The sequence below is a fragment of the Cydia splendana genome, chromosome 4, assembly GCF_910591565.1.
Source record: "Cydia splendana chromosome 4, ilCydSple1.2, whole genome shotgun sequence".
NCBI classification, from domain to species: Eukaryota; Metazoa; Arthropoda; class Insecta; order Lepidoptera; family Tortricidae; genus Cydia; species Cydia splendana.
The window spans coordinates 9,605,913-9,623,319 of NC_085963.1; the positions used below are offsets into that span (position 1 = coordinate 9,605,913).

At 36.9% G+C, this 17,407-nt stretch overlaps 5 protein-coding genes across 6 annotated transcripts in view; 1 reads left to right on the forward strand and 4 right to left on the reverse strand.

Annotated features, from left to right (window-relative positions):
* Window positions 1-17,407, reverse strand: part of LOC134789834 (tumor protein D54) — a 222,948-nt gene that overhangs the window by 160,871 nt on the left and 44,670 nt on the right. The window lies entirely within an intron of this gene.
* Window positions 93-14,074, forward strand: LOC134789804 (eukaryotic translation initiation factor 3 subunit E). The gene is made up of 9 exons (XM_063760454.1): window positions 93-316; window positions 735-851; window positions 1,456-1,623; window positions 2,093-2,215; window positions 7,621-7,862; window positions 8,036-8,170; window positions 9,110-9,304; window positions 9,856-10,090; window positions 13,935-14,074. Exons 1-9 carry the CDS (start codon window positions 221-223, stop codon window positions 13,959-13,961), a joined length of 1,338 nt encoding a protein of 445 aa, XP_063616524.1. The 5' UTR covers window positions 93-220; the 3' UTR covers window positions 13,962-14,074.
* Window positions 3,247-4,863, reverse strand: LOC134789494 (zinc finger protein 347-like). 2 transcript variants are annotated; one of them, XM_063760074.1, is made up of 3 exons: window positions 3,717-4,863; window positions 3,457-3,625; window positions 3,247-3,387 (listed from the first exon to the last, which is right to left on the reverse strand). In XM_063760074.1, the coding sequence occupies exons 1-3, from the start codon at window positions 4,778-4,780 to the stop codon at window positions 3,298-3,300; spliced, it is 1,323 nt and encodes a 440-aa protein (XP_063616144.1). In that variant the 5' UTR covers window positions 4,781-4,863; the 3' UTR covers window positions 3,247-3,297. The 2 variants fall into 2 exon arrangements, with proteins under 2 accessions (XP_063616144.1, XP_063616142.1); XM_063760072.1 differs by having other exon boundaries at window positions 3,283-3,625.
* LOC134789806 (uncharacterized) lies at window positions 16,142-16,383 on the reverse strand. The gene has a single exon (XM_063760456.1). It carries the CDS (start codon window positions 16,381-16,383, stop codon window positions 16,201-16,203), a length of 183 nt encoding a protein of 60 aa, XP_063616526.1. The 3' UTR covers window positions 16,142-16,200.
* LOC134789805 (large ribosomal subunit protein mL53) lies at window positions 16,390-17,286 on the reverse strand. Its single transcript, XM_063760455.1, has 3 exons — window positions 17,085-17,286; window positions 16,633-16,760; window positions 16,390-16,550 (listed from the first exon to the last, which is right to left on the reverse strand). Exons 1-3 carry the CDS (start codon window positions 17,228-17,230, stop codon window positions 16,390-16,392), a joined length of 435 nt encoding a protein of 144 aa, XP_063616525.1. The 5' UTR covers window positions 17,231-17,286.

Below are 17,407 nucleotides of genomic sequence, written 5' to 3' on the forward strand. Positions count from 1 at the left end.
GTGCGATAGTGTGTTATGGCTTTTATAAAGGTTTAATATTTTCAGTTGGCAATACTTTTAACATTTAACTTTTTTTTTGAACGCAACTTTTCGTTCGTCAGCCAAGCAACTTTGAGGTTATCCAAGGCCTCTTAACTTCAACAGGCTAAAAGAAGTGTTGTTGGATTTACTTTTATAAGAAGTGAAGGTTTAAATCTTTGTAAAAGTGAAAGAGTTCATCATGAGTTATTCAAAGTTTGATTTGACTTTCAAGATAGGTCAATATTTAGACCGTCACCTTGTGTTTCCCTTACTGGAATTCTTGGCTGCTAAAGAGGTTGGTTGTCGTCACCAAAACAGCTTCAGAAGTTTTCGTCGAAAAATATTTATTATGTAAAATTATATAGCATTTGTCCTGACTCCTGTATTCTTAATTCCCAGAGAGGAACAAACAACAGTGGACTAACCATGATATTACAACAACAATGAGTTTTATTCTTTGAATACTATGTTTTATCTCCGTTGGAAGAAAAATTAAAATTTTGCCATTGTAACTTATGAATGTGTTATATTTATAGTGTACAATCAAGTGCTTACTATTACATTGGACTGAACAAAATATACAAGGAATGTACAGATTTGTGTTTAGAGTCATTTTGTGCATAAATCATTTTATTACAAAACAATAAATAATCCTGCATATCACTTTCATTTCGTAATAAAATGTTGGACATCCCTTTTTATATCTATTTCAGACCTATGATCAATCAGAGCTACTGCAAGCTAAATTGGAGATCTTGAGCAAAACCAACATGATTGACTATGTCATAGACATCAGGAGAATGCTTTATCCAGATGAGGAAACCCCAGAGGTAAATAGATTCATTCAAGTATATCTTAACATATAAACTTAACCTTTTCACCGCCATTGACTTGATAATATAAAGGCAACAACGTGATATGTCATATGGGTTGTTTACATGCAATTTTTGACATGGCGTTGATGACATTTTATTGCTTCATCGACATGGCGGCGAAAAGGTTAAGAAATTGATAACTAGCAGGTTGTCATTTTATTATTCTAAGTTTATTAGCAGAACGTTTGAGGAGACTGCTAACTGCACTTTGAGAATAATAGCTGATTTTTTCATATCAACAGAGCTTGAGCACAGAATAAATTATTACCGTACAGAAAGGACACTTCCTGCAAAACCGTAGTTTGACAGTGATTTAGAGACGAGTCATGCTATCCCTTTCTAATGTATGGCACTATCCCTTTCGGCTATTTAGGGTTGTCAAAATTCAAGTCTTTATCTTGTCTATGGTTGTGCACGCAAAAGGACGTCAAGTAGTGCCAACCCTAATAATTGCTTGGAGCAATGCTGAGTCTAATGGAGCCAAGTTTGCCCGAAAGGAGGAGTGTCTCCCCACTGGCTTGAATATTTATTTTATAAAATGTTACCTTTTTCCTTTTAGGAGATCAAGTCCCGCAGAGGTGTAGTGCTGTCACAACTTCAAGAGCTGCAAGATGCAGTGGAGCCAGTGCTGAGATTGATGCAGAGAGATGATGTCATGAAGACAGTGGAAACCATGAGGGACCCCAAAACCCTCATAAACTATCTAACTACAAATAAGGAGTTTGAGGTTTGTTCTTTACTTTTGTTTGTAATGTATCAAGGTTAGGCACAACTGAGTTTTTCATAGTACAGTGTTTTTAAACCTTTTTCACGATGCATCCTGTTTGTTGTAAAGAAAACAAAAAATGGTGACTTCATATTTGATGTGTGCATATTTTCATTTTTACTAAGGCTTCCAGACACTCACTCCACAGCCCCCTTATACATAGAGGCTTCACAAACTCCCAAGGAGTATGTTGTGCAAAAATATTTTTTATTAACCTCTGTTTGTCTGTGTATGATAAAAATCCTGACCAAATTTATGTTACCTTTTTTAATTTTTTCAAGATAGTTTTTTTTCACTCTATGTCTATACAGCACATTTGAGGTTTGAACCTACGATTTTTGACCACCACCACACATGCATATGAAGTGTAAACTCAGGATAATATTTTTTGATAATCACTATGTAATAAATATTGAAATATCTTTTCCAGTTCAAAATTCAGATGATTGACAGCATGTACCAGCTTGCCAAGTACCGCTATGAGTGTGGTAACTATGTGGAATCAGCCTCTTACTTGTACTTCTGCCAGCTAGTCATGTCACCCACTGATAAGGTAAGAAATTGAAAATCTATCTTCCACCAGGGGTGCAAAACTCCTACCTTCGGGCAAACTCAGTTCCGCTCGGCTCAGCATTGCTCTGCGCAATTATTAGGGTTGACACAACTTGACGTCCCTTTGCGTGCACGCCCACAAATAAGATAATGGCTTGAATTTTGACAACCCTAAATAGCCCAAAGGGATAGTGCCATATATTAGAAAGGGACAGCATGATTCGACCCTGAACCGCTGTCAAACTACGGTTTTGTAGGAAGTTTCCTTTCTGTACGGTAGTACCATTATTTATTTATTCTGTGCTTCCACTTAATGAAATTATTACTTCTGTATCAGGGATGTTGCGAATATCCGAAACCGCGGAACGTCCGCATTATTTTCAACATCCGCATCCGCATAAAATCGATGCGGAGCTGATGCGGTTGCGGATGTCGAACAAGTCAGTACAGGAACGTCTTAGCGGCGGCGCAAGTGCTAGGTAATTTCGTCATTACCTATAACGAAATCGTCTAAATCTAGAAAAGTCGGCCAAGTTACTGTTTATTAAATAAACGTTTCGTTTTTTTTAGGGGTCCGTACCCAAAGGGTAAAAACGGGACCCTATTACTAAGACTCCGCTGTCCGTCCGTCTGTCACCAGGTTGTATCTCATGAACCATAGCTAGGCAGTTAAAATTTTCACAAAAGTACGGAACCCTCGGCGGGCGAGTCCGACTCGCACTTGTCTGGCTATTTTTAAATATAAATTACTAAAAATGCAATATTTGACGTTTTTTAAGAACGTAATCTTGACATCCGCATCGGCGGATGTTAGCCTTTAAATATCCGCATCCGCATCCGCGGATGTCAAAAATTCTGCAGCCGCAACATTCCTGTTCTGTATTCAACCTAATATAGTTTGTCAAAGGACTGTCTCATTTCAATCATAGTCAGAGAGAATGATACTATCATTGTCTTACACTAGTACAGACCTAAAAAGTATAACAAAAAAAATAATAGATATTATAATGTAAATTTTCATTTATTACTTTTCCGAGCAAATCAAAAACTAATCTTACTACATATGCATACTTCAGCACCACCCTAGTATTGTTGATCTTTAAGGGCTTCAAATTCTTGAATATCATTTTCACTGGTCACACTGTAGGCCTGATTTTCTGTGTAGCTCACATCCTGTAAATAACAATCGTATATATATACAGTGCCTAACAAATAATATGACATATCTAAAAGTATACTTACACCTGTGGCCAGGGTGTTATCATAGCGAGGATGGTACTGGCTTCTATGGTTCAGAAGAAGAGCTACTGAGGGAAACCATACGCCACACAGTTCACATTGATACACTAATATGCCAAGAGCATTGATGTGGTTTTGGTGTGTTTTCGTTATGAAATGTTCCGCTTTGTACCTGAAACAAAGATGTATTACGAAATTATTATTACGACCTACTAATATTTTTTATATGAATCCGTTGAGATTTGTGTGCGAACCACCCTCACCTGTGGTTATACAAATGCTCATAGTTCCTAAACTTGCGGTCACAGGCATTGCAGAGCAATAGTTTTCCCAAATGAAAATTGTAGCAAGTCCGCAACCATGGACAGGAGAGCCAATGCACTTCTGCAGTTTTGTAACAGGAAAAAGCCACTTCGCAAGCATTGCAGGCGTAGTTGCTGGCGGTCGTATGCGTTTTCGCGTGCCGCAGTAATCGGGGAATGCTTGTGAAAACTTTTTCACAGAATTCGCATTGTAAGAGCGACGATGTCTTGATTTCACGAACACAATCCAGATTGTTCGCTTGGCAGCAGCGGGTCGCGTGTTGCATGGCCACGTCCTGGCGCGGCCACACCTGAAAGCATTCTATGCATGTCCACACCACCTGCCACCGTGGCTGAATGTCTAATATCGCATGTCGCGTAGAGTAGTGCCTCCTCAGACCAGTTTCGTATACGAAACATTTCCCGCACGTGCTACACGTATACGATCGAGCGGGTTTCGAGCAGCTCACGTCGAGGCTTTCTTTCTTTTTCGTATAGTTCAAGGCTCTATTCAACATATGAATGTTTTCCATTATGCGAGCGTTGTTCTCCTTTACTCTCTCCAGACTGTACTCTAATGGACAAATAGTACTTTCGAAACTTACACCCGTGTTATTGTAATCATATAAGTGTTTATTGACATAAATATTTGGTAACGCATTGGGGTTTTGGAACGTTTGTTTGATACTCTGCTGCATATTTATAAAGTTCTGGTTATCAATCTGGTCTGTTTCATGACTCCGCAAGTATTGTGATCCAGAAACATATGTACTATCAACATTATTAATTTCCGTCTCATTGACCTGTTTCGCACAGGAATCAAGATTTAAATGTTCATATTCTGGCCCTGACACTATTTTCACTACCAAATGAGATGATTTCTCTGTTGCTTTTCTCGAATTATGCGTCTTGCCTTCCAACCAGTCGCTGAATCTCGTTTCTTCATGTTCACCATCGATCGTAACATTCAAATATTTAAAATTAACGTCTGGCTCAAATCTCTCAACTACTAGTTTAGCTGACATCTTTGCGAATGTGTCAATGGATTTTGACAGACCGTTGATTAATTCTTTTTAAAAATAGGTATAATTGGCTGGAAAAAAGTTTGTATACCAATTTCCTAGCTAACTGGATTATACCAAAGTCTTTGATCAAAATATTGATGTTATAAATGTAAAGATTTAATCTAAGGATTTAAGTATGCTAAATAGGGACCGGACATTATACTTTTGCTCGTGCAAGCTTGCGGAGACCCCACATATGGTCGACCTTCACCAATCTGTCTGACGGATGAAACTATGAAAATATGAAAGAAAATATGTTCCAGAACATAAATAAATAGGGTTGCCTAAAGTAATATGGTCAAGGCTATTTTTAATAAATTTCAAACTTCACCGATTTGTCTGACGAACGAAATAAGTTTCAATGGAAAGTATACAACTTGTACAACATAAATCAACTAGGTTGCCTATCTTTTTCCGGTCACTATTTTGTGGTTGCCGTGTTTAAAGAGGTGATTTTATATCGATAATTGCACTCATCTGTCTGACGCTTGAATTATACATCAAAATTATGGTAATTTTATTGCAAATACAATGGTATAGGGTTGCCTGCGAAAATCCGGTCACAAATAAGGGTTGCCAGGCTTTTAATTAAAATAAGAAGGGAAGACTTTTAGCGATAACTCATAAACGGCTTAACTGAACAAGTTTGTTTTAATTTTATTTGATTGAGTTTTTTAAGCACTATTTTCATGATATTTTCCATATTTTTTGGACAGATGGTTCAAAAGTTAGAAGGAAATGCCTTTTTTTTTTTCTAAACGATTATTTCCGAAATGATGATGAGATGATTCACTTTATCAAGAAATGTTGTTTAAAGACCCCTATTCATTTTGAAAGACGTTTCCAACAACATCCCACACCATAGGGTTGACACGGAAAAAAAATCCTCACGTACATTTTGTTTCTTTCAAGGCGATTATTTCCTAAAATATTCACTTTATCAAAAAATGTTTTTTTGAAGAACTATTTATTTTAAAACTCATATCAAATGACATCTTACAACATAGGTATCAAACGAAAAAAAAGAAAAAAATGTATGTGACCATTTTTTTCGCTTCAACCCTAGTGTGACATGTCGTTGGATAATTTTAAAATAAATAGGTTTGAAGTTAAATTTGCAGTCAAGCGTGAGTCGGACTTAATGGCCGGCCAAGTGCGAGTCCGACTCGCACTTGGCCGGTTTTTTAACGATGTCCGCAGGAAAGACGCCTGGCTACTAAAAAGTTTTTGACCCGTGAAGCTGGTTTTATGGAACTTTCGAGAAGATTTTGAAATAAATACGGTTTTTAGAAAACATTTTTTGAGAAAGTGAATATTTTAGGAAATAATCGCCTTTCTATAATCTAAAAAGGTTTTTCCTTCTAACTTTTGAACCATCTGTCCAAAACATATGGAAAAAATCATAAAAATAGTGCTTAAAAAACTCAATCAAATAAAATTAAAACAAACTTGATCAGTTAAGCCGTTTATGAGTTATCGCTAAAAGTCTTCCCTTCTTATTTTAATTAAAAGCCTGGCAACCCTTGTGACCGGATTTTCGCAGGCAACCCTATGCCATTGTATTTGTAATAAAATTACCATCATTTTGATGTATAATTCAAGCGTCAGACAGATGAGTGCAATTATCGATTTAAATAAATGAAAATAAAATAAAATAAAATTCATTTATTTCGGACCATAGAATCCATATCGTAAGTAACTAAATTACATTAATTTTAAAAATTACCATCATTTTGATGTATAATTCAAGCGTCAGACAGATGAGTGCAATTATCGATTTAAATAAATGAAAATAAAATAAAATAAAATTCATTTATTTCGGACCATAGAATCCATATCGTAAGTAACTAAATTACATTAATTTTAATAAAATAAAATTAAAAATTAAAACTTATAACATTGTCAAGATTACAATTAAAATAAATTAAATTGAATTAAATTACAATAAATTACAACCACATAAAATTTAAAAATGTATACAAATAAAAATATTACAATAAAACTAAATATATTAAATTAAATTAAATTTATTATTGAGGCTAACGTGCATGGAGGACCAGTGTTTCAGAAGGCCGCTGTCCCACCTGTTAGCCACGACGTCCAGGAGGCTGTGGCGGCTGTCGCGTACCCTACCAAGCATCGCGGATATAAAATCACCTCTTTAAACACGGCAACCACATAATAGTGACCGGAAAAAGATAGGCAACCTAGTTGATTTATGTTGTACAAGTTGTATACTTTCCATTGAAAGTTATTTCGTTCGTCAGACAAATCGGTGAAATTTGCCGAAACAATTTTTTTCCAAAAATTTATTAAAAAAAATAGCCTTGACCATATTTTTTTAGGCAACCCTATTTATTTATGTTCTGGAACATATTTTCTTTCATATTTTCATAGTTTCATCCGTCAGACAGATTGGTGAAGGTCGACCATATATGTGGGATCTCCTACTATTATAATGCCATAGAATCTATTACTTAAATCAAATTAATAAATGGAAATACATCGACAGAATTATCACATATTACTGTGTCAAAAGTGTAAGCTGGTAAAGTATTATTGGCTACTGAGCCACAGCCACAGCGACCAGCGTAAATCAGACATTACGTACATGACGTGACCAATCGCACACAGTGATACGCTACCTCCCGCTTTACTTGGACAAATGCCTGGCCGCTTCCAGATGCACCTGGATCCCTTGCGTGAGGGACAAAACTTTGTTGGACAGTATATTTTCCTCATTTTCCAAAAATCTGATTGGTGTGCAATGTTTATTTATGGCACTTTCTTAATTGTCTTAGAACTACCTGTCAGTATTATGGGGCAAGTTGGCCAGCGAGATCCTCGTGCAGAACTGGGACGGCGCGCTCGACGACCTCACCAAGCTGCGCGAGTTCATCGACAACGGCGCGGCCGGCGCCGCCGCCACCAACATGCAGGCGCTGCAGCAGCGCACGTGGCTGGTCCACTGGTCGCTGTTCGTCTTCTTCAACCACGTCAAGGGTCGCGACCTCATCATCGAGATGTTCCTGTACAAGCCACTGTAAGTAGACCACCAACAAGCAGCGTCTGGTCACTCTTCGTCTTTATTAACCAGGCTAAGGGCTGTCATATCATCATAGAGATCTTCCTATAACCTTTCAAGTAACTAACTTATAACTCCCTATCTTAAAAAGATCGTATTATAACATTAGTGACCTTGTTTATTATGTGCAGGTACTTGAACGCTATCCAGACGATGTGCCCGCACATCCTGCGGTACTTGGCCACGGCCGTCATCATCAACAGGTCGCGAAGGAACGCCCTCAAAGATCTTGTAAAAGTAATCCAACAGGAAGCATACACGTACAGGTAATGTTTAATGCACAACTATCTTATATTCATGTCATAGTTATTAGTTAAATTTACTTAAGTTCTAAATGGGTTGCATTGCAAGGGAATACAACGCGTTGTAGCACTTCAACGCAGTTACCGCATTACGTACGAGCTTTCGAGGCCTTGCAGCGCCATCTACTTGCAGTTCTTTACTTGCTTCAGTATCCCTTTATCTATCTATGGTAATTTTAATGAAGTATGAGAAAATGGGGTGATTAAGTGCATTAAGACAAATTTTCCAGGATTAAAGAATTAGGGACCTATTTTCAAAAAGCTGACCTATTGGAAATTTCGAGTATTGTTTATTTGGTATCGTCTTGGGTCGTCCCATTCGTTTTTCGTCAAGTTCTTAAATTAGTCCTATTCTGCTTTCGTCACTCATTCTACATTCGTCACAATCGTCGGTGGCTTTCAATTTATAATGAGTGACGAAAGCAGAATAGGACTAATTTAAGAACTTGACGAAAAACGAATGGGACGACCCAAGACGATACCGTTTATTTACCTTTACCTTGTACACAAATATCAATATCCTGTGGTCCCACACTAGGCTATGCCTGTGACGTAATAATTGTCCATAGTTGTTTTCCATCGTATTTTCTCGGAAACGTTCGTATTTGTCATGCTACTTCAGTCAATCTGAGTACTTTTTGTACCGAGACTGGCTGAAATAGCAACTCACGTTCGTACGTTTCCGTGAAAAAACGATGTAAAACAATTATGCACTACATCTGTACCAATTTTATTATCGATTGAAACCATGTAGGGCCTATGTTTATTTACTATTCTAATAAAAGAAATTCCTAATTTTTTTAAACTCTTTAAACACAATGCGGAATATTCAACTAGTACTAGTGGTGTGGTAGCGTAAGTGGAAACAAATTGGATTCAATTACATTATAATGTTTGTCACAGGGACCCGATTACAGAGTTCATTGAACATCTGTACGTGAACTTTGACTTCGAGGCGGCGCGCCGGAAATTAAATCAATGCCAAGCCGTACTGTTGACCGACTTCTTCCTGATCGCCTGCCTCGAGGAGTTTGTGGAGAACGCGCGTCTCATGATCTTCGAGACCTTCTGTCGCATCCATCAAGTCATCAGCATTGGGTAAATTTATATTTAATTATTTATGTTAAATGGTAAATCTTACAAAAAGGGTTGCAGCAATATGGCTACTCAATGGCTCAAAATGGTCCTGTCTTGTTCATCGTAGGTAAAGTAAAAAAAATGGCGGGACGATTTGGACGCAAGAGAAGCCGAATGGAGAAAAAGAGGGAGACTTTTACTCAGCTGTGAGACACGTAGGCAAACAAAACAGAATCATTGAAATACACTTCAATTAATATTAAATATCTATGTAAACCGTTTCGATTGTCGCCAACATTTGTTATGTGTCGTCAGTGTCGTGCTGTGTAGATAATTTTTACCTTTTGAACGCCAAACGGCGCATCCATTTCCCGTTCCACTGACGCCACGGGGGTAAAATTTAGTTTTGTGAATAAATAATGCCAACCTAAAAGTGGGGTGTTTTTCAGTACATTTTTATCAAAAAACGATCGACGTCAAATGCCGTCTTTGGCTTCGTTGTCACGATTTTGCGTTGACATCAATTGCCGTCTGTGGCGTTCAAAAGGTTAACAATATATATATTTCTCTAGAATGTTGGCTGAAAACCTGAACATGCAGCCGGACGAGGCCGAATGCTGGATCGTGAACCTGATCCGCAACGCGCGGCTGGACGCCAAGATCGACTCGAAGCTGGGCCACGTGGTGATGGGCGCGCAGCCGCTGTCCCCGTACCAGCAGCTCGTCGAGCGCATCGACTCGCTCGCCGTGCGCTCCGAGGCGCTCACCTCGCTCGTCGAACGCAAACATAAAGCCCGCAATCAAGATGTGAGTTATGTGACATTAACATATGAGTGATATATCCGTACACGGCGGGAAGAACTTGATAACTCGAGATATTCTACTGAAGGAATTTGAACTTAAAATAAAATAACATAACATAAGGTTCAAATTTCTTCAATTTTTTCCCGCCAGATATCAACTTCTTCCCGCCGTGTACGGATACGTGTCGCCTACGGCAACGCTACGGCGGGCAATTCGTTGGTGCGCGTTTTTGCTCATGTTCGTTGCATTATATGAACAGGCCTATCTTTACTTTTGAAATCTTTGTTTTGTGATGGTATTCAGCTGCTTCCAATATTCGGGTTATTCCCACTAGCCAAGTTCTTACCAGTGGTAACTACTGGGAATTTTTTTCCCACCTTTTACCACTGGTAACTACTGGGAATAAAAATTCCCAGTAGTTACCACCAAGCCGAGTTGGTGGTAACTAGTGGGATTTTTTTTCCCAGTAGTTACCACCAAAATATTGTTAGAATTAAATACTAATCAAAACAGTATAGTATAAATGTAGCGTGCTGTAATAAATAATGATGTGTCAGTTAGTGATTCAGTATACTGCTTTAAAAGTGATCAAAAATATTAAAACAGTTTTACCGGTATAAGTGTAAAAACTAAAAGAGAAGAGTCTCATCCATAGACTTAAATATACTATAGATGACGGAAATGCATGTACTTTGCGTGTCCGAACCCCGACCAAGCGCCGAGGTTGGCCGTCGCTATTGACATTCCACGCGCGCCAGTTGTGGCAGCCGGTAGTCCGTAAAAAATTAAAAAAATGCCTCGTTGCGTGGTAATTAACTGCAACAGCCCAAAAATTGCAAGCACCCAAGGGTAAGGACATATTTCCTATCACAGGTAAGTCATTTTAAAATGATATTATGCGTAAATTCATTTTAAAACAATTTTTAAGTATTCCAGGTTGTGATTCCAATAATATACCTAAGTAACCATAAATTAACGTTACAAAACTACATTTACAGTACATTGCGCGTTTGCTTTGAGCGTTTGATCTGACGTTGTGAGTTAAGATACGATGAATATCGGAACTAGCGATACTGTCGCGCATCGCTTCGACTTCGTGGTATAGGCCGTTTATCATTCGTCTGTCAAATTTAACGAGTAGTGTTGTTCGTTCTACCGATCGCTTCTAATAAACGATTTTAATCGATATCGGACAGATGAATGATATTAACGATTATAAAAAACTTTTTGGTAGTTATTAATTTAAAAAAAATCATGTACTAATTTTACACGACACCTTTAAGAACAAGAGTAATTTAGACATAATTATACGATTACATGTTTATACGTTTAGTATGTTTATAAATTTCTATTGTGTTAAAAAAACCTTTCATTATTTTTGTTTTCCACATGATCCAGTCATAGATTTTGAAAATACCAGTTTGAGTAAGTTTGAGAAAATACCAGTGAAGGAAAAAGTTGGGAAGAAGATCATTCGTCTGTTTTTATCATTCGTCTGTCAGAAAATCGATGTCATTCATGACAATCGATTTGTGATTCTTGACGTGGTTCGCGGGGGAGCGGGGAGTGAGCGAGCGAGACCGCAGATATAAAATCTATGAGTATGAGCAAGACAGTTGAATCGTAGCGGGGTAGAGGGGCATCGGTGTCTTTGAATCGGTTAGGATTTCCCATCACTAAATTGCGGCTGTGACGTCACAGTAGGTGGTAAAAGGTCGGCACGCTTGGTTTCAATACAAATCGCGATATTTGCTTCATCTAGGGTATATTTAAGTCTGTGGTCTCATCCTAGTTAAGTAAAAATTAACTTAGTATCCGGATTAAATTTATCTCATTAACTGTAGATTGAATTATATATTTATACAAACGAACAAACAAATCAGTCAAAAACCGACAGAACTGATTTCGTTTTATTATTTACAGCTACTTCATTTCGTTCTATTATAACACGAGGCAGCGCTGGAATATGTAGGTATTCATAATTTGTAGTCAAGCTAAATAAGTAAAGCGCATGGTTGTTATTAAAACCGCTTAGGGCGGGCCTCGGATGGGCTGACTGCTCTGACTAACCAGCATAGGCTCGCATTCCAATTACGCTCGGTCATGTTACGCTGGTTGGCTCGATTGCTTAAACACCCACGCTAGCGTGATGGTAATAACACTCTACCAGAGGGGCATCAGGTACTATTTGTACACTTCTTTTTTTGTATTTAACTTTTATTCTTTTGGAAAATATGTTTTTTGGAAGAACTAGTGGTTGCAAATATGTAATAATAATATCCAAGCTATCTAATTAATGTTCCGTCTGCACCACAACTCTCATTGCATCTTGGTTAATCCTAATGTTGGCATAAGACAATGACAAAAACTACCACGATCCGTGAGCTTTCGGTCTAGCTCACATGCCACCTGATAGGTAAATATAATTATCAAATTATGTCAACCAATACCATTCTTATCGGCCATAGGGGCTGGCAGTTATGCCGAACAAAGAATATTTCGCAAGGGTCAGACACGGGCGACACGGCGGTTAAGAACAAAAGGGTGCGCGGTGTGCGCCACACTCGGTTCGGCATTTTTGCACTCGTGGTATTTAATAAAACAACACAAAAGATATTTAGGAACTAAACGATTGTTTTGCAATGACAAGGCATAGGTACCGATATTATTCATATTTAGGTATATTGCAATAAATCAATCTAATATGCATAAGGTATTAAGGTCCTACATTGTTTCTTACATAACCGTGATAAATATTAAGAAAACTTAAAAACATCTATACCAAATTTTATAGCAAGATCACATTCACATTCCCAACTCTACTAGGTTTTATAGACGTTCGCATTCGCACGCCATCGCCATCAGAATCAGATAAGGTACATAATAATAATTATTTTGCTCTTTTTCTGAATTTTGCTTTTAGTCTAACGCCCTCTTGCTCCTTCGTCGTACTCAATTTAAGGTTGTTTTATGTGATTTTAATTAGTTACACGTTCTTCAAATAAACATATTTTCCAAAAGAATAAAAGTCAAATAAAAAAAAAAACTTAATACGAAGTGTACGAATAGTACCTGATGCCCCTCTGGTAGAGTGCTATTACCATCCCGCTAGCGTGGGTGTTTAGGCAATCGAGTCAACCAGCGTAACATGACCAAGCGATGAACTGCCCGAGCGTAATTGGAATGCGAGCCTATGCTGGTTAGTCCGAGCAGTCAGCCCATCCGACGGGCGCCCTAAGCGGTTTTAATAACAACCATGCCCTTATTTAACCTCACTACAAATTATGAATACCTACATATTCTAGCTCTGCGTCGTGTTATAATAGAACGAAATTAAGTAGCTGTAAATAATAAAACGAAATCAGTTCTGTCGGTTTTTGACTTGTTTGTTCGTTTGTATAAATATGTAATTCAATCTACAGTTAATACGATAAATTTAATCCGGATACTCAGTTAATTTCTACTTAACTAGAATGAGACTCTTGTATTTTAGTTTTTACACTTATACCGGTAAAACTGTTTTAATATTTTTGATCACTTTAAAGCAGTTTACTGAATCACTAACTGACACAATTATTTATTACAGCACGCTACATTTATACTATACTGTTTTATTAGTATTTATACTGTTTTTAATAGTATTGAATTCTAACAATATTTTGGTGGTAACTACTGGGATTTTTTTTTCCCAGTAGTTACCAGTGGTAAAAGGTGGGAAAAAAATTCCCAGTAGTTACCACTGGTAAGAACTTGGTGGTAACTAGTGGGAATAACCCCAATATTCACGATATATTGTAAATTAACATACGTAATATTTCAAGATTGCTAATATTGCATTTATTTACAGATCCGTTGGGGAGCCCAAGAATTCTAAGTCAATGAGGGGGTTTACTCACTCTACGGATTGGTGGTCACAGGACAAAAGTTTACTACAGTTCATGTGGATAATGCAATTTGTATTAAATATACTTATTATTAACTACAATATTTTAAATGTTTCATTTCATTTAACTGGTCAAATTCTAGATCAACATCATCATCATCATATCATCAACATCAACATTTATTCAGCAAATAGGCCACAAGGGCACTTTTACACGTCATCATTGAATTTACATACAAGCAAAAAGAATAAAATCAACAATTTTATAAAATAAAACTAACAATTCAATCTAACGTATTACAATTACTAAGAGATGTATATGGTCTCTTAATGTCGAATTACATAAAAAATACAGATACAAAACACAAAAAAAAAAATCTATAATATTTAGAGGTGTAAATGTCTCTAGGTGTCAGAACTATAAGATTATATAGTTTATCAAGTTATCCTTAGAGATGTATAGGGTCTCCAAGAGTCAATATCCTGTAAAATTAATACATTCATTAAGAGAAAAGAAACATACGAGAGCAGAATGAGGCGTCTCACTGTAATTAATTAATAAAAATAAAGTTACTAAGTATAATAGCTTGTGTTAGCTTAAACTGACCAGTCTCCACAAACAGCACCCGTTCACGAGTATGACGCGTATCTCAGCCATCGCCTCCCTCAACCTTCATTCGGGAAAGTGGCGACCCGATCAACGACGCCACCGTAAGCAAAGACTTTTAAGCGAGCATGACATGTTCAAGCTACCGGCCTATAATAATATTAAAATAGTAATAACATGTAGCTGTAAGACACGGCATTTTGTGCTCGTATGTTACATAAAAAGACAGTATAGCTTCACATAATTACTAGCCTAAGTTGACTTAGAGATGTAAAGGTCTCTAAGTGTCAGAAACATTAAAAATATAGGTATGTACAATCAAAAATAAAATATATAAATAAATACTTAGAGATGTATAAGGTCTCCAAGTGTCCAAAACTAAAATTAAATTAAACAATTTAATCAAGCGAGAACATCATTGTCTCATGTGTCAATTCTACTGGACACTAGCATATTTAATTCACAATGTAAAAAAAAAACAATATTTATTTAGCTCTTATTATACTAATGAATCAAGCTACCTGCTTAAAGGCATCTCTATCGTTTATAAAATCATTTACAGTGTAGTACGCCTTACTTAACAAGGAGCGCTTAATGTGCGACTTAAATTTGTGAAGTGGTAAATTCACTACATCAGTGGGGACTTTGTTATAAAAACGTGTACAGTTCCCGACGAAAGACGTACTAACCTTACGGAGGCGGTGGGCGGGCACAGCAAGCTTATGTTTGTTTCTAGTGTTATAGTTATGGATATCACTGTTAACCTTGAATTCGTGGATGTTTTTCCGAACATACATAATATTCTCTAGTATGTATTGAGATGCAACGGTAAGAATGTTAACTTCTTTGAATTTCTCTCTTAGGGATACTCGAGCGCCCAGTCCATAGATGGAACGTACAGCTCGTTTTTGCAGCACGAAAAATTGTCTGAATATCTGCCGCTTTTCCCCACAACAGAATTCCATAAGACATAACACTATGGAAGTAACTAAAGTACCAGCCTGGCCGTCTCTACGTTTGTTAGCTGTTTGATTCTCCTCACTGCATAGGCTGCTGAACTAAGTTTTCCGGCTAGAGTGCCTATATGTGCATGCCATTGCAGTTTGGAGTCTAGAGTGACTCCCAGGAAAATTGAAATTGTTTGCCGTAAACCAGTTTACTGGTAGATAGCGCGTCATTAATGCTCTCGAAGCTATTTTCCTTTCTGTCCACTTTAAATATAAGGGAAGTGTCATCTGCAAATAACACCATATCATGTCTATCTTGCACAACTTTTGGTAAGTCATTAATGTATACCAAAAACAGGAAGGGATCAAGAATTGAACCTTGAGGCACTCCGAGGGCTACCGGGGACCCCGCCGATTGAGTTCCATTAATAACTATGGACATGTCTCATTTGCTACCAGGACCAGGCAAAAATACTCAGAATTAATAAATGGTATTAAGGTAAATCATCTTAGTCTAGAAATGCTTATGCCCAATAGATTACACCCTGCACTTCACCTTTAGTTATTGCCAATGACTTAAGTTTAAAGGTTTTTTTTAATTGATAATTATAAACAAATATTGATTAATTATACATTTATTTAAACATTTTTGTACATTAAATTAATATTAAGCTAACTAATCCACTGGTTTAATTGTAACAAATCGAGAAAGAATAAAGGCAACTAAGATTGTTGAAATGACAAAGATCACAACAAACACATAGAATGTGTCCTCAGAGAACACATCTGTGAATGCTGGTATGTGACTATAGAACTCCTCCACTACCTGAAGGAACCCTCCTTTGGTGTTGCGTGCCATCTCTTATCACTTCTTCTTAGTCTTTTTCTTTTCAGATTTGGTCTGGATTGTTGAAACGGGTTGCTCTACAGGTGCTAGTGCCGAAATATGTTTATTTAATAACTGTAGCAGCTCCAAACAAGTTAAGTTACCACTCTTCAGAGTTACTTTTTTATAATTGGCAGTTTCTGAAATAAAAATTAATTATTACATGATTGTTGTATGCAATTTAGATGCAACAAAAATGTATTAATATATTTCTCATCTCACCAGCTATTGAAGGTGTAAGGATGATATCCACAGTAGGCTCGCTGCGGTCACAAACAATATCTGTTTTAAGAGCACAATTAGGATTTGTTATGGCGATTTTAGGCGAACTTATATAGTGCAGGAAGTTTCTGAAAATTAAAATTATAATTGTATGATAGTTCTAGCAACATATACAATGAACACACATCTATATAGTAAGTTAATGGTAAACTATGACTATGAGATAACAAATAAGGACATTGCTCATACGAAATGTGTCGAAACTAGCCTATAGTTTGATTAGAGCAAATAAATAGGTTAAAACATCTCTTACTGTCTTGTGTCGATAAGGTGTGACAGAATTTACCAAGTACATAAAACAATTCAAACGCAAAAAATGTTTACGACACGCTACATTAAATATAAACAATTACGTACTGTAAAACATATTAGGTCTACATATAATTATGTACCTTGTTTCTGTAACGTTGTTACCAAAAGGGTCGAATTTAACAGTAATTCTTTTCGCAGCTTTCAAATTCACAGCTCTTAGCTGTTTTCCGATTGCAGAAACTACTCCTCCAGATCTTCGCAATGTTCCACTGAAAGGAATCGACATATTATAGATCTTACGAATTTTCAGGAAGAAAATATATATTTATATTCTAACCTAGCTATAAATACTGAAATTTGTTTATGAAGATAGCTTATTGACGTAATCACTGATAAAAAAAATAACATGGTGCGAAAGTGTCCTCAAAAAGCGATAATTCAAAATATTACCAAAATTATCGTT